At 36.1% G+C, this 22767-nt stretch overlaps 1 protein-coding gene across 2 annotated transcripts in view; it reads right to left on the bottom strand.

Annotated features, from left to right (window-relative positions):
- The window catches only part of SYT16 (synaptotagmin 16), a 94239-nt gene extending 79726 nt beyond the window's left edge, over positions 1 to 14513 (bottom strand). For both annotated transcript variants that reach the window (XM_040477335.1, XM_040477336.1), the window contains exon 1: positions 13853 to 14513. In XM_040477335.1, coding sequence (XP_040333269.1) covers positions 13853 to 14375 — 523 coding nt within the window. In that variant the 5' untranslated portion in view covers positions 14376 to 14513. The remainder of the gene's footprint in view (positions 1 to 13852) is intronic.
- Between the last annotated feature and the right edge of the window lie 8254 nt (positions 14514 to 22767).

The following is a 22767-nucleotide window of genomic DNA, read 5'->3' as shown; positions in this document are numbered from 1 at the left end:
TCTATTATAATAATACCCAGAAATCAAGGTAAAAATTTAATCCACATTCTGACCATTTGAATAAGTCATACGTTCCAACTTCTGTCCATGCAGGAATTTGTTACACGCCTAAAATTTCCTTTAAAAATGACACAAAATTGCAAAATACATTGCAGTAGCAATAAGTCTCCTTGCCTTCAATGTCAAGACTCTGAATACTGTACATCAGCTCCTAGCATGTTCATTAATACCTACTTTTTCTAAAACATGCAAGTCAACATGTCAAGAAAATTAACCTCAAAAAGGTTTTAGAAAACAAATTCTGAAGATTTTGCAAAATACTAAACTTTTTTATGACCAATTCTTGATAACCAAGGAATGTGATGGCATATGCTATCAAATGAAGGACTAATGAATGAAGACAAATTTAACCAGAGATAAGTTTACTTTCAAGAAAGCACTTTGTCAATGCAAAAGCAAAGTTCAAGTATTGCAAACAAAGGAAAGGCAGGATGCAACATCTCATGTGCCATAACATGTCCTACAGAAAAGAAATAAAGCCCATATGATTTATAAATCAATTGCATTATATTAACTGATGCCATTTAGTCTCAATTGCCACAAGCAATCCTAACAACATTGACAGAACAAAATACCCCCAATCCATAAAATCTTGAGACCAACCAGTAACTAAGAACACTGTAGGATTTTCCCTTTCATGTTATATTAGCCTCATAATCTGACCGAAAAGTCAAATTATGTCACCATGATTTCAAAGCCTGCTGTTCTATTTTTTTTTAATTCATTCCATCTAGCCAAAGAGTGTATCTAAAGTTCTATATGCCAGTGTACTTGGAACACATTAATTCCATTAGCAGGCTATTTCAGGAAATAGTGAGCATATTTCTTGGAAACAAATACATGTGGTTAAAAAACAGTCTCAAAAAAAAAAAGTATGAGGTGAAAAACTGAAAACAAAGATGATTTTCAAATGCAATTAGAACTCTTTCCCATCACATATCAAAGTGTCATAACTGCTTCTTGACTGAGAAGTTGGTGTTTTGGATTTGGGTCTTTAAACCAAAAAAACCTATCTTGAGATATCACTATAAGGAGTCTATCTGCCTCTTAATCATAGGCAACTGCTAAATGAAGTGTATCTCTTTTCTCTGTTACATTACTATTGGCAACCAGATCCTCAGTAAGTGCCCAGAAATGTTTCCATGGTTACAAAAAGCATTCAGCATCCCTCTTGTTTTGGGCCAATTTAGCTTAAAATCTATTGTAGAGAAAAAATATGGCACATTAAGGAACATAAAATCAAGATACAATGTTATGAAAAGAATTCAAGGTTAAATGGGAAAAGCAGACTTGACAAGGCTTTTTAAAAAGTGCATATAAATCACTGATTAAAATGCCGCCTTTTCCTAGTGTATCTCCAAATACATCTCTTTAATAGACTGCAAAGCAGCCATGTACTGCAGCTGCCGTGATCCGTTGGAATAAAAAGAAAACTGAGCACTGATGATAATTTAAGACTGCTAGCCAGCAGGTAGACCCAAAAAAACCAAGTGTTTAATAGTCATACAGCTGAGAGTCCAGTCCCTTATCCTGGTTTCATAGAGGGCTCAGGGTATGTACATATTTTGAGGAAAGAGGAACAAGAGTCTTTGTTCACTGGTTAAGAGGCATTTGAAGTAAATTAGTGGGCTATATCACATCAGGAAGAGAGACAAAGATGGAAACTCCCTAAAGGCAACTTAGTAAAGCTCCCCCACCTATAAAGTCATGAGTGAGTTGGGCCAATGAGACTGTCTCATTTTAGGTCTCTACTGCATTCCCAACTCCCACCACCACCAACAGCCAGGACATTGAAAGCTTTTGTGCATCTTCTGGAACATATTAAACAAATGGCATAAGCTTTGCAATAATCTGAAGGAGGGGCTCATGATCTATACGTGTGTATACTTGTCCACTCCCCATAGTGCTTTGTATACATGGTAGACATTCAATAAGCATTTGATTAAGTGAGAAAAGCCATCATACAAAACCTCTCTTTTTAGAGAAATTTTTCTCCCCATATTGACCTATACATTCACGCCTCCCTTTGTCATATTCTATTGCTCTTAGTTTCACTGTGAAATCAAAAAAAGTGAGTGAGATTTAGTCATAATACTGTTATGGACTAAATGGAAGACTTTCACTTCCAGGAAGATAGAATAGATGTACTTTTCCCTATTCTTCCCCCTAAGTACAATCAAAAACCCTAGACACTGTATATAAAACAAAGATAGGAAGACTAAAAGGTACAGAGAAGATGGTAGAATGGCCAGGGACCATGAAATTCAAGGAAGAGCACGGTGGTGAGTTTCTTGGGTTGTTTTGCCACACATAGCCCAGACATGAAGCCGAAGAAGCTGGAAACCCATAAATGCCAACAGGCACAGACAAAAAAGTTCCCAAGAAAAGCCCGCTCTTTCTATGCAAAGGACCAGGGAAGGGGCAGCCTAGCAAAACAGAAAACTCAGATAATCAATGTTCTACTCTAGCTAAACAGCACAGTAAAAAAATAAAAAAAGAAAAGAAAAAAAGAAAGAAAAAAACTATTCCCTACCCTCATCCATGCCAGCAAAGTCCAAATGGGGAGCCTACATTCCCATCCTCACCAGGCTATAATGAGGCACCCTGATCAATATCCCCACCAGAGGGTGCCAAAGAAGGCAAAGTAGGGATCCAGGAATTTCATTTTTGATAGCCAATAATAAGCATCCTCTTATCTCTATCAGAATACGCCACATGAGGAACTTGGACCCAGACTTGAATTGAGGCATTCCTGCCCCTCCCAACTTGGGGGGTATCAGAGGAGCTCTAGTGGAGACAAGATTTTCACCATCACCCAACAGTATTAAGGCTACCCTCAACTCAGTGTTAGTGGAACTCACATGGGAAGATAGAACTCCCATCCTCACCCAACATTAATGAGGACCACCCCTTCAAGAGTTAAGGAGGCCAAGAGGGAAACCTGGACTTTTGCCTCCACTAATAAGCCAATGCCCCCATTGCTCTCTCAGAGCCCTGTCAAAGACTTTCATTCTGAGATGCCTTTTTGATGACTTCACTGTGTCATGAAAATAATGATAACTATTTCTCTATATGTATTCATATTGTTTCAGATACCATTTCTTCTTACAGTAGCTCCCTAGAGAGACAACATACATTCTTCCCTTCAATTTAGCCTCCAGACTGATGCTAGAGTTATCCTTCTAAAACAAGGCTCTGTTGGTGTCACTTATGATTATGATCTTTTTGAGATTCCCAACTGCTTACAAAATAAAAGCTAAATCCCTAACACAGAAAAAACAAAGACCTTCCCAGTTGCAGCCTAAGCTCTAGCCTCATTTTCCATCCCTGAAAATGTCAGGCTTGTCCACATATCTGTGTTCATGCCATTCCTCTAAAAGGAATGCTTTTCTCCCTCCATCCACCTGTTAAATTCTGACTCATGCTTACAGTTTGTAGTCCTATATCACCTGCTTTGTGAAACCTTTTCTGACCATCTCTGATAAAATTATCTCAAGAGTTACCATGTACCTAGTTGTTGTCACTTTACACAAACTTTTTTTTATAGGACTCATTACATATGAGTAACTCTTAGGCATTACACAACTCATTATAGGAAAACCAATATCTTAGTTGTACATTTATCTCCCAGCCCAAACATGCTACTCTATTAATAAGAATGTCCAATTCAATTTTAGAATATAGTTTTAAGTGTGTATTTTCTAAGTCTCAGTTTCTACTTGGGATGTAGAACATTGGAAATAATGCTCCCACTCTTTCACAACAAAAACAATAAAATATAGGTATTTGTAAAATGACACATTTCTTAAACTCATCAGAGAGCTCTAGTCATAATATAAACAACTAGTCCAAAAGCGAAAAAAAGAAAACTTATTTCAAAGGAATAAAGGACTCAAGCATTGCCTTGCTAGGGGCAGATGCTGGATTTATGCAAGATGGTAAGAAGATGCTTATATTTTCAAGGAATTTCTAAAGGCCAACTATGGACAAGCGCAAGTGTATAGAACTCATAGGAGTCACAAATCCAAGGAAAATCAAAACCCATTTAGAAGCTCTTCTCCACAAAATTCATAAGAAAGACTGGAGGCAGGGCACAACAGGAGTAAAGAAAGTTTCTCTCATAGTGCAGTCCTGGAAGAGGGGAAGAGTGGCTACTATAGGAGAGGTAAGAAGTCTTGCCAAAATTCTTCTATGATATTTACATTATGGAACAAAGGCTTTAAGCTACTTGGGGAAGGGAAGCAAATTTTGTCACTCCTAAACCACAGATAAAAACACATTAACATGAGTGAATAAAACAAAATTAAAAATTCCACCTTAGGAAAGGGCAGAAAGAATTCTTAGGGTCAGACCATCAGGGGAGGGGCAAAATATTGAGAAGACCCTAACCCTGTGACACAGGGACATAAGAACTGCCTAAAATAGGCTGCTCCAAAACAGCAGAAAACAGAAATTTCCAACACAACCACACCACATTAGCAAATACCAAGTAATATAGAAGAAAGAAGGCTCCTTAAGGAGAGGGACAAAAGCCTAAAGAGAGAGACCCTTTCTGAGGCACAGGCCAAAAGAGGAGACTCAAGGCTGAAGATACAGCAGATTTTCACAAAAATCTGTAGAAAACAAGCCCCTACCATAAACACAATGTAATAATAGAGAATTTTGAAGCCTATGTAACACTGAGGTTAAAAATAACAGCAAAACCCATACCCAGATCAAATTCTGACTACATTGACCCAACCTTCTCCCAGCATTAGGAAAGGCTAATATTTTTTTCAATATATGAAATTTATTGTCAAATTGGTTTCCATACAACACCCAGTGCTCATCCCAAAAGGTGCCCTCCTCAATACCCATCACCCACCCTCCTCTCCCTCCCACCTCCCATCAACCCTCAGTTTGTTCTCAGTTTTTAAGAGTCTCTTATGCTTTGGCTCTCTCCCACTCTAACCTCTTTTTGTTTTCCTTCCCCTCCCCCATGGGTTTCTGTTAAGTTTCTCAGGATCCACGTAAGATTGAAAACATATGGTATCTGTCTTTCTCTGTATGGCTTAAGAAAAGGCTAATCTTACTTCCAGATGGAAATACTATTTCCTTTCCCTACCTATGATGTTTGATTTGAATCAAAAATTACAAGACAAGCAAAATAAAAAGAAAGGAAAAATATACCACTGAGAGACAAAGCAATCAAAAAACCCAAACTCAGAGATGACTCAGATGTTGGAACTACCAGACAGGAAGGTTAAAGTAACTATAATTAACATATTAAAAGTCATAGTGGGAAAAGGGGGAACATGCATAAACTCATATGAAATTTCAGCAAAGAAGACTGAAATTATTAAAAAAAAAATTTTTTTTACATTTATTTATTTTTTGAGAAACAGAGTGAGACAAAGTGTGAGCAGGGTAGGGGCAGAGAGAGAAGGAGACACAGAATCTGAAGCAGGCTCCAGGCTCTGAGTTGTCAGCACAGAGCCTGATGCGGGGCTCAAACCCACTGACCGTGAGATCATGATCTGAGCTGAAGTTGGATGCTCAACTGACTGAGCCACCAGGCGCCCCTGAAATTATTTTTTAAAGTCAAATCAGAATGCTAGAAATAAAAATATATGGTAACAGAGATGAACTCATCATCAGACTTTCAGTGGACTCGTCATCAGACTTGACACAAAGAAAGTAAACTTGTAGATGTCATTAGATTGTACCACCTAAACTGAAGTACAAAAAGGGAAAAAAGAGTGAAGGAAAAAGAACATTCAAGAGCTGTGAGACGGTATCAAAAGGTCTAATATTTGTGCAATTGGAATACTAGAGAGAGGAGCAAAAAGAATGTATTAGAAGCAATATTTGTAGAGATGGTGGCCAAGAATTTTCCAGAAGTAATGAAACTCACTAAACTACAGACACAAAAAGATCAGAGAACACCAAGACAAATCAACACCAGAACACACACACATGCACACACACCCCTAGATATAGCTGCTGAAAACCACAGATAAACACAAAATCTTGAAGGTATCCAATAGAAAAAAAAAGACACATTACATGCAGAAGAACAAAAGTAAGAATTACAGCATACTTCTCATATGAAAACTATGCAAGCCATGAGACAGTGAAATGACAACCTTAAAGTGCTGGGGAAAAAAATAACTGTCAACTCAGAATTCCATACTTAGCTGAAATCTATTTCAAAAATAAATATTTTTCAGACAAACAACTAAGATAATTCATTAGCAGCATATACGCCTAAGCTAAAGACTTCAAATAGCATAAATGAGGCAAACATTCTTATTTTAATCAGAGAGACAACCAATCTAGAGACAACCATCTAAAGCAAAACAGCATCAATGTATTGAGTATTTCTTTCATGTATAAAAGTAAAATGTATCACAATAAAACAAAGGACTTAAGGGAAAAATTGGGAATATACTGTTGTAGCATCACTAAACTATACCTAAAGCAGTAAAACATTTTTTCAAGGTAGAGTGCAATTAAAGATATATGTTGTAAATCCTAGCATGAGCACTAAACATTTTTTAAAAAGATACATAATTTTTTAATTAAAAAAAAGAGATATAAATAATGAGCCCAGAGTGGAGAGGAAATGGAATCTTAAAAATAGTCAATTCAAAAGAAGGCAGAAAAAAAAAATAGGATGAAAGAAATGAAGAATAGGTGAAACAAATAGGAATAATCTAATGACAGATTTTATTTCAACAATATCAAAAATTACATTAAATATAAACAATTAAGACCAACGAAACAGTGAAAAAAAAGACCAATTAACTGAAAATTTGTTAGGTTGGATGAAAAAAAAAAAGACCCAATTTTATGCCATGCACAAGAATACCACTATCAATATAAAAATAAATTTAAAGTTAATGAATATACATGTCAACACTAATCAAAAGAATATTGGGAGGCTCCTGGGTGGCCCAGCTGGTTGAGCTCAGGTCATGATCTCACAGCTCCTGAATTTGGGCCCCACATCAGGCTCCATGCTGACAGCTCAGAGCCTGGAGCCTGCTTCAGATTCTGTCTCTCTCTCTGCCCCTCCCCTGCTCATACTCTGTCTCTCTCTCTCTCTCAAATATTACCAAACATTTAAAAAAAATTAAAACAAAAAAAGAACAGTGGAGGGGCACCTGGGTGGCTCAGTTGGTTAAGTATCATATTCTTTTTTTTTTTTTTTTTTTAATGTTTGCCTGAACCCATGAACCAAGAGATCATGACCTGAGCTGAAGTCGGAAGCTTAATAGATGGAGCCACCCAGGTGCCCCAAGCATTGTACTCTTGATTCTGGCTCAGGTCATGATCTTACGGTTGGTAAGATCAAGCCTCACATCAGGCTCCCTCCTGACAGCACGAAGCCTGCTTCCTCTTCCTCTCTATGCTTCTCTCTCTCTCTCTCAACACATAAATAAATAAATAAATAAATAAATAAATAAACAAACAAACAAGCAAACAAACATTAAAAAAAAGAAAGAGCTGGAATAGTCATATTAATATCAAAATAGACTTCAGGGATAAAAAAGGTGTATTACATAATGAGCAAAAAGTCAATTCATCAAGGAAGCACATATTTCTACAATGTATATGGAATTAATAACAGGGCTTCAAACTACATGAAGCAAAAACTGCTAGAACTGGAAAGAAAAATAGCCAAATCCACAAGAAGAGTTAGAAACTGCAATACTTTTCTCTCAGTAATCAACAAAACAAAATCAGTTGGCAAAATCAGTGGATAAAATAAGTATATAAAAAAAAATCTGAGAAAAACATCCTCAAAAAACGTGAAGTAATTTATAGAACACTGTGCCCAACAACAGCAAAATACATAGTCTTTTTCAAGTACATAGGAAACATTCAACACGTCAGAACATATTCAGAACGATAAAACAAACTTTAATTAAAAAAACCCACAAAATTATATAAAATATATACTTAGACCATACTGAATTAAACTAGAAATTAGTAACAGAAAGTTATCTAAAATATTTCCAATATTTGGAACATAACCAACATACTTTTAAGTAAACCACGTATCAAAAAAAGTCAAAGGGAAACTAGAAAATATTTTCTAATGACAAGTTATTAATAATTATCAGATGCACATAAAGCAGTTCTTATAGGGAAATTTATACATTTAATAATTATATTAGAAAAAAGTAAGAACAAATTATAACCAAAGCAAGCAGAAGAAAATAATAAAGATAATAGTAGAAAGCAATAAAATCAGGAACAGAGAAACAATCGAGAAAAATTAATAAAACCAAAAACTAGTTCTTTGGAAAAAAAGATATATAAATTAGATAATAATTTACTCAGACAGACCTCACCCTCTGCAAAATATGAAGACAAAAATCACCAATATCAGGAAATTTAAAACATTTAAAAGATAGCAAGGAAATACTATGTCTATAAATTTAACAACATAGATGACATTTTAAAAATTCTTGAAAAACACAAACTCATAAAATCACTCAAGAAAAAAGACATATAACTTGAATAATCCTATACATACTAAAGAAACTGAATTTGTAGTTGAAAATATTCCCCCTCCCATCCCTACTTCTCAACACACAAAATTCCTGGTTCAGATGGGTTCACTGGAAAACTATAGAAAACTTCTGAGAAACAAATAATGCTTGTTTAATTCAAATTTTTCTAGACTACAGGAAAGGAAAAATGTTTCAGAATTCATTGTGAATTCATTGTGAGGCCAACATTATCCAGTTACCAAAACTACACAAAGGGTACAAGAAAAGAAAACCACAGCCTACTATCCCTAATGAAAACAGAAGGAAAACAAAATCCTCAACAAAACAATGGCAAAACAAATCCAGGAATACATGAAAAGAACAGTACCATGATCAAGTGGATTTTATCCTGGGTATGCAAGACAACTTCAACACTCAAAAATTAATCAGTGTAATTCATTTCAACAGACTAACCAAGAAAGATCACATAATCATCTCAATATTTGCAAAGCAGCATTTTACAGAACTCCTTTTTGATAAAAACTCATAGCAAACCTATAGAAGGGAACTTCTTCAATAAAATAAAGAGCATCTACAGATACTTACACCTAAATACTAAGTAATAGTGGAAGACAAAGTTTTTCTAGTAAGCTCAAGATCAAGGCAAAGATATCCATTTTCATCACTCTTATTCAACAGAGTGCTCAATAGAGCATAATCAGTTAAGATAAATCAATAACAGAAAGGGATATTGGGAAGGAAGAAATAAAACTGTCCTTTTTCCCACTAATTGTATTATTTTCTATGTAGAAAATCCCAAAATACCTACAAAAAACTATTAGAACTAACAGTGGGTTTAGAGAGATTGCAAAATATAAGGCCATTATACAAAAGTCAATGGCATTTTTACATACTAGCAAGCAGCAGTTTTAAATTTAAAGTTTTAAAAGTATTCTTTACAAAAGCATCCCCAAAGAGGAAATACTTAGGTATAAATCTAACAAAATATGTATGAGACCCTTTATGCTGGAAACTACAAAACAGATGGAAAAAAATCCAAGCACTAAATAAAGCAATATACCATGTTCATGAATTGAAAAACAAGTATTATCAACATATCATTCCCTCCAAACTGATCTGTGGATTCAACACATTCCAATCAAATTCCCAGCATAATTTTTTAATCAAAAGTTTATTCTAAAATGTATATAGGAATCAAACCACAAAAGACTCTTAATGATAGAGAACAAACTGAGGGTTGCTCGAAGGGGAGGTGGGTAAGGGGATGAGCTAAATAAGTTATGGGTATTAAGGAGGGCACTTGTTAGGATGAGCACTGGAAGTTATGTATAAGTGATGAATCACTAAAATCTACTCCTGAAACCAATATTACACTATATGTTAACTAACTAAAGTTTAAATTAAAATGATAAAAAAATAAAAATTAAATGGAGAAGCAAATATAATCAAAACAATGTTTTAAAATAATAAAGTTGGAGGGCCCACACTACCTGATTTCCAGACCTATTATAAAGCTATAGGAATCAAGGGTGCCTGAGTGGCTCAGTCAGTTAAGCATCTGACTCTTGATTTCAGCTCAGATCATGATCCAAGGGTCATGGGATTGAGCCCCACATGGGGCTCCACACTGGGCATGGAGCCTGCTTAAGATTCATTCTCTTTCTCTTTCTCTCTCTCTCTCTCTCTCTCTCTCCCCCCTCCTCCTCTTCTTCTCTGCCGCTCTCCCCTGCTCACACGCTTTCTCTAAAATTAAAAAAAAAAAAGTTATAGGAATCAGGACAGTGTGATATTAGAGAAAGAATACAAATATAGATTATTGGGAAAATATAGAGGCCAGCAATAGACCCACTCATGTATAGATAATGTATTTCTGACAAAGATCCCAAAGCACATGATGGAAAAAGGATAATCATTTCAACAAATGAGATAGGAATAATGGACATCTATATTGAGGGTGGGAGGGAAACACTTTCATCCATACTTCATATCATATTTAAAAATTACCTCAAAATGTATATCCCTAAATGTAAAGCCCATATCTCTAAAATTTCCAGAATAAAACACAGAAAAATGTCTTTGTAACCTTAGGCTATACAAAGATTTCTTAAATATGATAACAAAAGCACAATTCATAAAAATAAAAAACTTGATGAGATGGATTTCATGTAATTAAGAATCTCTGTTCTTCAAGGGACACCATTAAGAGAAGGAAAAGACAAGCCACAAAACTGGGAGAGAATATTTGTAAATTGTAGACCAATAGAAAAGATCCAGAAAAGTATCTCATACTCAGAATATAAACATAACACTCAAGTCTTGAAGATTAAAAAGCAGTTCAATAACAGTGGGCAGAAGATTTGAAGACTTTACTAAAGAAGCCACACAGATGATAGATAACTGCATGAAAAGATGCTCGAAGTCATTAGTTATTGGAAATGAAAATTAAAATCAAAACAAGAGTTAAAACCTATGAATGGCCTTGAGATTTTATCCTACTTGCACACTAACAACTTTGCCTGCTACAATTTTTATGGATGTTGGCAGAAGACATAAGACTTGAGTCAGAGACAAAGGATGTTTTATTACAGCACCACATACAACATGAACATCACATTCACGTCAGTCCCCCACTCTCCAAGTACTACGGGGGCGATGCAGAGGCAGGCTCAGATAGATGCCCAGCATGGAAGCCATGTCACAGCCAAGGAAGACCCAGCTTGTGAAATCTCTACCATTTGCAAGCAAATCTGCCTAAGCTTTGCCCTGAAGAGAGACATTATCTTTGTTAGACTGAAAGGCAAACAAATCTTCTCTCTGCTCTGAAGAGAGATGCTATCTCTATCTTCCAAGGCTCTTTGTCATACAAACATCCTTGAAAAGATAGTCTAAAATAAGAGGCGGTTTGTGACTTTGCTCATAGGACAGAGTGGAGACCAGAGTAGAGTGATCTCCCAATAAGAGCTATCAGTACACACCTGTGAGAATGGCTGAAAAACATTTTATGATAACACTATGGTAAAGTGAAAATGAGTGACTACATTAATTTTGGGAATGTGAAGTGGTATTCAGCTAACAGCAGAATTTCTTAAAGTTAAACGTATACTTCCCATATGACCTACTCCTAGGTATTTACCTCGTTGAAATGAAAACTTACATTTGCACCCAAACCTGTTTCGCAAATGTTTATAGCAGCTTTATTTACATTGCTAAAAACTGGAAACAACCCAAATATCCCTCAACTGATGAATGGATCAACAAACTGTGGTGCATTCATGCAGTGGAATACTACTCAGCAATTAAAAAAAAAAAAGAAGCAGCAAACTACTGAAACACACAGCAACATGGATGAATCTCAACTGCATTACTGTAGGCACATAATAAAAGAAGCCAGATTCAAAAGGCTACCATCTGCATATTTCCATTTATATAGCATTCTGGAGAAGACAAAATGATAGAAAGAAAAAGTACTAGCAATTTCCCGGAGCTGGTGGTAGAGAAATGAGTACAAAGGGACTTGGGGGAATTTTCTTTGAGGTGATGGAATGGTTTATACCTCAGTTGTGGCAGTGGTTACAAGACTGTGTATTAAAACAGAGCCATATACTAACAAGGATGAATTTTACTATATGCAAATTATAACTTGAAAAAGGGAGAGGAAAAAAAGGGAAATAATATGTATAAACTCTCAAATTGGACTTCCTGAGCTGTGCCTCTTTCTAAATATGGATCTTGGGTATATTCTCAAGTTCTCTAAGCACAATCTTCTCAACTGTGATGTGAGAAAAATAATAGTATCTATGTCTTAGAGTTGTTAGCTTACCTTGTTGTAATGATGTTCCATCATTAATTATTATTTGGTGTCCTATTATACACCTAGCATTATGCTTGAAGTTAGGGATACAAAAATTAATCTATGATGTGGCTCCTGCCTTCTGGGAGGCTATGATCCACAGAACAAACATCCCCTGAATAAATCAATAAACAAATTGTTTTACTGCCGTTAGATTATTACAACAATTACACACATTTTAAAAATCCAATTTCAAGCAACTATTAAGCCAAATTCATGTTAATCATTTTAAATACAGTTCAACTTTAGCAAGAATTTTCTAAATTAGGAATAGAAATTTCAAGTCAAATCTAAGAAATCCTATTGGTTGCCCAGATGTTTCTAAAATTATCTCTACAGATAATTTTTAAAAGCTTGAAACTGAATTTATTTATAAGTTTGTCATATTCAGAAAGAATATCAGCCTCCCTTGTTTTTACCAATTTATTCTAGCATTTCAACATTAATTTAAGTAAGAGTATCAAGAAAGTACTATAAAAAGAATATGAAATTATGTTTCCTCATTTTCTAAGATTTCATGTATCTGGATAAAATGTTTCCTTAAAAAGATAAACTAAGAGGAATCACTGAAAATGGATGAAGAGGCTGTGAAGTATTCCAGAAGAGTCTGCTTCCCCCAAAAAGAAAGGAATTAGTGACATCACCTTTAAGTCACATAAAAGATCCAAGAATCTTGGTGATATATGTATGCATTACAAGCACACATCACATATACACACCCAACACCTTTCTTGGCCTGTCAGGTACCTCTGCCCCTCAACCAAGTCGAATGTTCTTACTTCAGGCTTAGAGCGTTAGAAACATGAGAAATTCATGCCAGGACATACTATAGCTACTTTTACAGAGTTAATTACATTTTCACTATATTCAACATATCTGACAGGATAAAGCTCTAAAGACAGTTTGTTGTAAATGTGTCCTTTCCACTCAGGGCTTAAAGAAAATCAAGCTATTCTTATTTCAGAGATTTCCTATCTACTGTCATCTCACATCACGTCTCAGTGAAACGCTGTGAAAAGTGTTCTTGGAGTGTTATCAACTAAAAATTTTGCAACAAGTATGGCTTTTTGCACAGGATTTCACACCGAATAATATAGTAACATCTAGAGATTCCTAACCAAGTGAAAAAAAGAGAACGTTTTAAAAGATCGTTTAAAAAGCATGACATATGCACAAGGGCTTCTCAAACAGAGCCCACAAACTTGTTTTCACCATTTTGCTTGCTCTGAACTATTGTTCTGGAGTATGGAACCCACAAATACAACGTTTTATATATTGAAAATATTCCTAAGGAGTATATCTCTCAATAAGAAGCCAGTATGTGGAACCGTTTAAAGAGAGAGAAAAATAAAATTCATATGATAACTAAAACAAGTCAAAATAAAATTAGTAGAAATGTCCTTTGGCAGAACCCAGAGAAAATAATCACTGGCTACCTTACCTTGCATTTTTCCATTAACATTTTCTAAAATACCAGAGAGCTGGCTGTCAAAGCTGTGCTGAAGACCACTTCTTTGCTTTTCAAGGTGACGTTGTTCCTCAGCAATAGAAGAGAGCATATGTGGTGGCTTTTGGTCATCAAGGGTCTGACTGGGCCACTGGGACATTATGGAACAGGAGTCCTTTTCAGGTTGGCTAATTCTGGGGCTTGAACTTTGAGCAGAGTCCTGCAAATCACTATTACAACAGGAGAAATGATCCACTTCAAGAAACAAGGGATTTTCATCCTCTTGACGCCAATCATCGCCTTGTTCTTCGTCTTCAAAGTAAGCTTCCTGAATCTGAATATCATCTAAGTCCTGGTCTAGCTTTTCACTTAATTTAGAGTCTTGCTTATTTAAGTTAACCAGCAAAGCAGATAACATATCTCCTGCTTGCTGGAGAGCTCCATAAACCCGAGATATCCAGGAAGAGAGAGGCTGGAAGAAGTTCTGACCATCCTGGGACGCCATGGCCAACACCATGGCCAGCTATCTGATGTCTACAAGTCCACTTGTTCAGTTCTTTCAGTACTCTGGACTTAATGTGAACTACAGAATAAGCATGATGACAAATTAAATTGGAGATCTCTTAATGGCTGTGAATAGTTCACTCTCAAAACTTCTCAGCTGAAACAGAGGAAAGAAATACTTACACCTATTAAAGTAACAACCTCAGACCCATTACCAGATAACCTATAATCAATGTCAAACAACATTTGGAGACAAAAAGAGATCATCATTGAAGTCTGAAAGTAGCTAAATAAAAATGACTGTGGAAATCTAAATGTAGATTATTTCAATGCCTATTCACCTACTCAGGCATGTGCAAAACTTCCATCAGCAGTAATGGGCTCTATTCATGTGGACTGAGAGAAGTCTATCCGCATAGACCATACTTCACAATGTGAAAAGGATAAATGAATCTTCATTAAGAGGCAGTTGGACATGACATTTCAAAATACAGGAAAGGCTGGATGCTTCATCTACGAACCTGCAGATCCCAGTGAGCAGGCTAATAAGCATCTCTGCTTCATGACACAAAGATTTATCCATTCAAAGGAGATGTGTGCCTGGAATTAAAAAGCTTTTAACAGATATTAAAGTAAGATTTTATATTTTTGTGCGATTTCTAGAAATCATTTATATTCTTGGGGAGCAAAGAACCACTGCAAAACAGAGTGGCAAGTGGAGTATGCAGCTTATTGGAGACATGATCCTCGCATCTGGTTGCCTTTGTCTGTGTTCCAGCCTCCCCAAGACATCCCTCTGCAGCCTGAAAGATTCCTGAGAGACCTTCCTTCCCACAAGATTCACAACCTGAAGGAGGGGGCTATAAGGACATCAACATAGCAACAGGGCACAACGAAGATTCTAGAGCTAAACATCTATACTTTTATACACATGCATGCATACAAACATATACATAAATTCATATACATATGTATGTGTATTGTGTGTGTATATATATACACACATATATATGTATATGTGTGTATATATATATTGCACATATATGTGTGTACACACACATATATATGTGTGTGTATACACATATTTATATGTGTGTGTATATATATATGTTATATATGTGTATATATATATGTGTGTGAATATTTATATATATCTTATTGCCCTAACAATGCTCATCAACAGCTCAGGATGAATGCTATAAATGATGGCAGAGCCTAAATTCACTGATTGTGCTTAACTACCCCATCTCTTCTATAGCAATAGCTTCCTTCTGACTCAGTCTACCAGCATTCCTGTATATTTCAGGCTTCTTGACCTCAGGCTACTGCAATTGATAGGATTGCCTACCTTCTCCTAAAATTTTCCTTCTAGCTTTTTTTTTTTTTTTTTTTTTTTAGTTTTTGTAATAGCCATTCATACATGCATTGATTCATCAATAAACAATACTCATCACCTGGGAGAGTTGATCCATCCAATAAGGCTCAACATTTTTGTATACAAAATATACATCTCCAGCCCTTAGCTCAATCCCTCTATACAGGTTTGTATCCCTGGTTATCTAAGCTAGTGGTTCACAAACTTTGTGGGAGAATAACCTGGTAATCTAATTTAAAAAAGAAAAGAGTCTCAGACTGGTTGAAGGAATACACCCTGGATCTTTTTATTTTTGTCAAGTTTCTCAGGTGACTCTGACAAATACCAAAGTTTGAGAGATGCTGATCTGAGGAAAGAGCTACACTTGGGGGTCTCACCAAAATCTCAAATTCAGCCGTCAAAACTAGCACATAACTTTTGCTACTATAAGGATTCAACACCCTAGACTCACAACTGTGACTTTCTCTCTTCACCTCTGCTCCCTTACATTCCTTACATTCCAAGTTCTGCTAGCTTTAGGTATATGAAGACTCTTCCATTATGTTTGTAGAGTGATCACTTTTCCTACACTCTAATCTTCCCAGATATTACATACCTAGTTGGTTTCCGTCTCAAATCTTCTCCAGCCTCAATCCATCCCTTGAGGTTTGCTCACCATAACCTGACCTTCAGTCAGGTGTATTGTCTGTCTCCTCCCCTAGAATAGATATTCCTAGAGGGCAGGGACTGTAGGTTTTATTCCCTAGCTTATCCACAATGTCTAGAAGTGAGCTAAGTATGTAGTCAATTCTCAAGAAATGAACGAATGAGTGCTATTTAATATTGTGCCTAGAACAGTGTGTAGCATAAAGTGTGTACTCAAATTCACTAAATTGATGAATAGACCTCAGAATTGTTGAAAACATCTTAACATCACCACACAAATCCCCTGCAGGGTATTATAAAAGGGTTCTTTCAGCATTTCTTCCACTCCATTTCACCACCCACACAGTTTTTGTTTGTTTTTCCTCCACAAATATTGTGCCTCAGTTGTGCTTCAGATGATCACAGACCTAGAAATTTCCCTGAGAAATCACTGGGTTTAGCTTCTAACACTGTCTTTCAGTACTTGAAATGTTTTAAGACGGAGATTGCATATCCTCCTTAATAATCCTTTCTATTGTTTTATTACACAGAGAAAACTTTATTTTCATATTCAATCCAAAATCTTTTAAGCCAGGGTTTTCTCATCCAATCTTTGAACTAGTAACAGCCTCTGTTCTTTTTTTTCCCCACAAAATAGGTTTATTTTAGAAATTTTAGGGAAAAAAGATAAGCAAAAATAAAAGAGGTAATAAGGCATAGTCTCCATCACCCAAAGATAACCAGCCTTTTATTCTACGTCCATAGGATAATTTTTTATACATATAACTCATTGTCAAGTTAGCTTATATACAGAGTATACAATGTGCTCTTAATTTCAACATAGATTCCCATGAATCATTACTTACATACAACACCCAGTGCTCATCAAAATAAGTACCCCCTCAATGCCCATCACCCATTTTCCCCTCACCCCTGCTCCCCCCCCTCCCATCAACCCTCAGTTTTTTCTTTGTATTTAAGAGTCTCTTATGGTTTGGCTCCCTCTCAATTTCTAACTACTTTTTTCCTTCCCTTCCCCCATGGTCTTCTGTGAAGTTTCTCAAATTCCACATGAGTGAGAACCATCCACGTTGTTGCAAATGTAACAGCTCATGTTCTGGGTCTCATATCTCTTTCTTTTGTAATCTCTATCAAAGCCTCTAGGCAATTTTTCTAAAAAAAATAAAGCTTATATCACTCCCCTAGTTTAAAAGGAAAATCAAAAAGGGGCGCCTGGGTGGCGCAGTCGGTTAAGCGTCTGACTTCAGCCAGGTCACGATCTCGCGGTCCGGGAGTTCGAGCCCCGTGTCAGGCTCTGGGCTGATGGCTCGGAGCCTGGAGCCTGTTTCTGATTCTGTATCTCCCTCTCTTTCTGCCCCTCCCCCGTTCATGCTCTGTCTCTCTCTGTCCCAAAAATAAATAAAAAACGTTGAAAAAAAAAATTAAAAAAAAAAAAAGGAAAATCAAAAAAGAAACCCTACTGAGGTTTTCCTATTACTTATAGTGCAGAATTTGAGCATTGGCAGCCCATCTGTCAAAATCACCAAACTCTGTGTTTATTGATGCAGAGTTCTTTAAAAATTAATTTTGATGCCTCCAATTCACTACAGTCCTCATCTCTCCCTGTTATACTTGCTTTATTCATTTTTCTGTAGCCTGCCTGACCCCCTGGAAGCATCTGAATTTTTAAGTCCTACCCTATAGGATAAAGTTCACATTCTTTACTATGGCATACAAGAGAAGAGATGCTCAAAAAATGAACAATCAGGGGTGCCTGGGAGACTCAGTCAGTTAAGCATCTGACTCTTGATTTCAGTTCAGGTCATGATCTCATGGGTTCGTGAGTTGGAGCACTGGGTAGGGCTCCGAGCTGGGTGTAAGCCTGCTTAAGATCCTCCCTCCCTCCCTCCTTTCCTCCCTCCCTCCCTCCCTTTCTCTTTCTCTCCCTCCCTCTCTCTCTTCCTGGCTCACATGCATGCTCTCTCGTATCCCAAAATTAAAAAAAAAAAAAAAAAAGAAGAAGAAGAACAATCAGGACTACCTAACTAACCTTAGTACTGGAGGGGTCCTAGAGACCTCCTGTAAGTTGCCAACTCTTTAACTGATGAATCACTGGATGTGAGGACTTCTGGGAGGTGGAGTCTCAGATCAGTGGCTATTTATCAACCAGTTTGGAAGTATTTCAATTGCTTCACAACTCACAAAGCCATCCCTCTTGTCCTGACAGAATGTCTAGCTCTGTATGAGCTGTTCCCAATAACACTGCCCCACAGTGATAACTTGGCTATTCTTCACCACCCCTCATTGTAAAGTCCTATGTTCCAGTCACACTAACACACTAAGCATTTGTCATAGTGACTGTGCTCTTCCCTGACTTCTGTTTGCTCTGCCCAGATGCCTTCTCTCCCTGGCCTGCCTGGCAGATACTTACTCATTCTTTACAATGAAACTCCTATTGCATATGTCAACACTTCTACAGTCAAAGGTGTGGCCTCAGAGTACTTTAAATGTGTCTCTATGATGTAAGTTTTCACTGGATATGGTAATTATTTGTCAATCTTCCTCTTCCAATGGACACTATTTAGAATTAATAATTCTAGGACCCACACAGGGTAAGGGCTCTTTATCTAATGTTTGCTATGTGAATGAATGAATGAATGAATGAATGTTACTAATGAACAATTTTCTTCATCTATAAAGTGGAGTTAACTCACTAGATAACCCTTAATAGTTCCTTTCTGCTTTGAAACCCAAGAATTTACCAGTGTGGGCCAAAAAGCATTATAATATTGAGCCTGGATATATTCAGCATTAAGTTGCCTTTTCAAAGATTGGTTCTGTACCTTTGTCAATAACCACTGTCAGATGATTTTGGAGCAATTAGAAAGGGGCCAAATATCCAATATCCATCTATATATTAAACAGTGTCCAATTGTTATATTCTACATACTAAAAAAGAGAGGGCACCTAAAGCTGGAACATGAAAAATTACCTACTTAGCAACACTGGAGACATTTCATTTTATACTAAAGCAGTATAAAGCAAAAAGAACTAAGTGCTAGCAGAGTAACCAGGGAAATATCTTTGTTTCTTGGGTAAATCTCAACTAGCTTGGTAGAGCACACCAAAGGTAATAGCAGATGTATACCTCGTATCCTAGTTCTTCAGGAACTTTCTTACAGCTGAAAAGACAAACTGGCATGTGGTGTCACAATAATTATTTTTAAACACATAGGAAAAGTAGTAAAGAAAAGACAGTCCAGGTCCTTGGATTAGAAGGAAAAATACAGATAAAGTCTGTGGTATCTGAGAAGGCTCACCATTCAAATTGAAAGTTCATGATACTTCATTATTCCAAGTATTAAAAAAAAAGGTGTGTGTGTGTGTGTGTGTGTGTGTGTGTAACATAAAAGCTCCTACCATAAACATAATCAAGGAAAGTTTACAGCTTCTCAAAATACTCAGAATAAACTGGCAATCTAATAAAGAATTAGTTAACAACCAACTCACAGGAATAAAAGGTCCAGCATAGGGAATATAGTCAATGATATTGCAATAGCATTTTATGGTGACAGATAGTAGCTACACTTGTCGTGAGCATAGCATAATGTATAGAGAAACTGAATCATTATGTTATACACCGGAAACTAATGTAACATTATGTGTCAACTCTACTCAAAAAAATTTTTTTTAAAGAATTGGTAACAACCAATAAATAAAAGTGAAAGGAAAACCATCGATATATTCCTAGGGCTACATAACATTTCTTTAAATAGCATTTTAATTAGAATTTTTCTCTATTAATTTTAATTATAAAAGTGTTTAATTAAGGTCATTTTAAACATAGGAAGTAACTAAACAGTAAACATTAAAGAGTTGTTTCTTTAGGGGGGAAAACTATCAAATTCCTGAGTCATATGCTTTGTCATGTATTTTGACCATCCTCACCAAGGGTAATTGTGAGCAGAAAAGGAGTGGTTCCATACAAAGAATAATAATGCTCACGGTCCTTTAAAGGCTGTTAGTTAAATCTTTCTGACCCCATTTTCTATCTAATGACAGATGTTTGGAGGGAGGGAGGAAAGCTATCACCTAAGAAGAAATACTGGCTTCTGGGAGATATGCCTTAAAAATGGATGTTATTTTGGTGAAAGATAAAGTGGAAGTCTGTATGAGTGTGTGATTTTTAAAGGATTATGAGCTCCTGGAGAGAGTCAAACACATTCTGGGAGAAAAGAAAATGTTTCCAATAATATGGTCCCCAGGTAACCTAGCCCCAAATCAAAATCTTATACAAGTTCATCTACTGAAGTGTGTTAATGTTTCGCCATTTTTAATGGAGAAATCACCTTGGAAAGTCTACTCTTCTTATTTTCTACCAAGATCAGTAGGGCAGTCATAAATAAAAGTCAAGAGTACTGGAATGGTGAAATAGATGAAGGGGATTAAGAGGTACAAACTTCAAATTATAAAATGAGTAAGTCACAAGGATGAAAAGTACAAGTTAGGGAATATAATCAATAATAAATCAATAATACTGTAATAATGCTGTATGGTGACAGATGGCATCTACACCGACCAAGGTAAGCACTAGATAATGTAAGAATTGTCAAATCACTATGTCGTATTAATATACACTGAAATTAATATAACACTGTATGCCAAATATACTTCAATAATAAAAAAAATTTTTTTTTAAATACTGGGTTTATTCAAAGTGGCTTCTCACAGCCATCAGTTAACTTCCTTGTGTCAACTATTAAATGTGGGTTATTTATTATTGACTTCTTAGAGTGGTCATGAGGCTAATTAAGTCTATAATTTTTATGACAATATGAGCAAGAAAACTTATAAACATGAATAATATATGGAGTCAAAATAAGAACTATAAAATGGGCTGTAATCCATCTTTAAATGAGTCAAAAGAGACTACAGGTGTTTTCTGTTAAGAGAAAATTTGTTATGTGGGTAGGAATATGTTTTCTGTTAAGAGAAAATTTGTTATGTGGGTAGAGATGAAATAACTTTTACAGCATTTGTCCAAAATGTTTTCTAAATGCTGGAATCTTAAATATAAAAATGGACTACTGAGGATTATTTATGTAAACAATATGGATATAATACAGCCATATTTTTATTACTGGGGCATGTGCAATACAACAGACCCTTTGCCATTGGGCTTTGGTAGGGGACAATTAGCTTAAAGCTAAATGTGAAATTGCCCTATAATCAAAATATACTTTCATCAGTAGATATGGAGAAAAATGAGATTGCATGAATAAAAGCAATAGCAATGGCTTTGAAATCACACAAAACAAGGCTCAGTGTTGGATAATCTCTCAGTTACACCATGGCATGGGGCAAAACATGTTAACGGGGTGCACCTGTGTCTTCATCTGCACTATCGGGAGCACAACCCCGTTTTGAAATTCACTGTGGAAATGAAATTACACAACAGTTCTAAAGCACCTACAACAGAGTCTAGTACACAACAGGCACTTCATATCAGTTATTCATGACTAAACCCAAATCTGTGACATTTTAGTATATGTGCTGCTGAAGCGAGCACTAAATCTATTATATTTTAAAAGGTAAAAACATATTAAACTCTTGTAATCCTTTCCCTAATACGCCAAGACCCCAGAAACACATTTGCCAAGAACCTTACAACATGCAATGTTTTCTGACAACTTCTATGAATAAAAACTTTTGTGAAAGATACTAGCTTTCCTTTATAGTTGAAAAAACTGAGGCTTAGAAAGGGCAAGTGATTTGCCTCAAGGTTCATGCTTATAATAAAGAATGGAACTAGCATTCCAATTCTCCTTTGAATTCTAAATTCCTTCTTTAACCACTACTCCAAATCTTCATAAAATGTCAATAAGAAACCTTCAAAATAAAACATGTAAAGGTACTTTCCTCATAAGTGGCCAATGTGAGTTCAAATTCAGGTTTGTTTGACTCCAAAGTCTATTCTCATTTTGTTTCCACTCCACCTTTCCTACCTATTTCACTAATGAAACCTTTAAAAATTAAAATTATTCGGATTACTTTTCCAAAGTAAGTATAATAAAGGTTTTAAAAATTTCTAAACTACTGCTTAAGTTGAGGAAAACTTACTTTTTTTATTTTTTAAATGTTTTTATTTATTTTTGAGACAGACAGAGAGAGAGAGAGAGAGAGAGAGAGAGAGAGACAGAGACAGAGAGACAGAGAGACAGAGAGAATATGGCATGGGAGGGATAGAGACAGAGGGAGACACAGAATCTGAAGCAGGCTCCAGGCTCTGAGCTGTTAGCACAGAGCCTGACGCAGGGCTTAAAATCGTGAACCACGAGATCGTGACCTGAGCAGACGTTGGACACCTAAACGACTGAGCAACCCAGGCACCCCTGAGGAAAACTTA

This window comes from Herpailurus yagouaroundi, unplaced genomic scaffold, assembly GCF_014898765.1.
Source record: "Herpailurus yagouaroundi ecotype Mexico unplaced genomic scaffold, PumYag 141, whole genome shotgun sequence".
Classification (NCBI taxonomy): Eukaryota; Metazoa; Chordata; class Mammalia; order Carnivora; family Felidae; genus Herpailurus; species Herpailurus yagouaroundi.
This window is presented reverse-complemented; position numbering and strand designations above follow the sequence as displayed.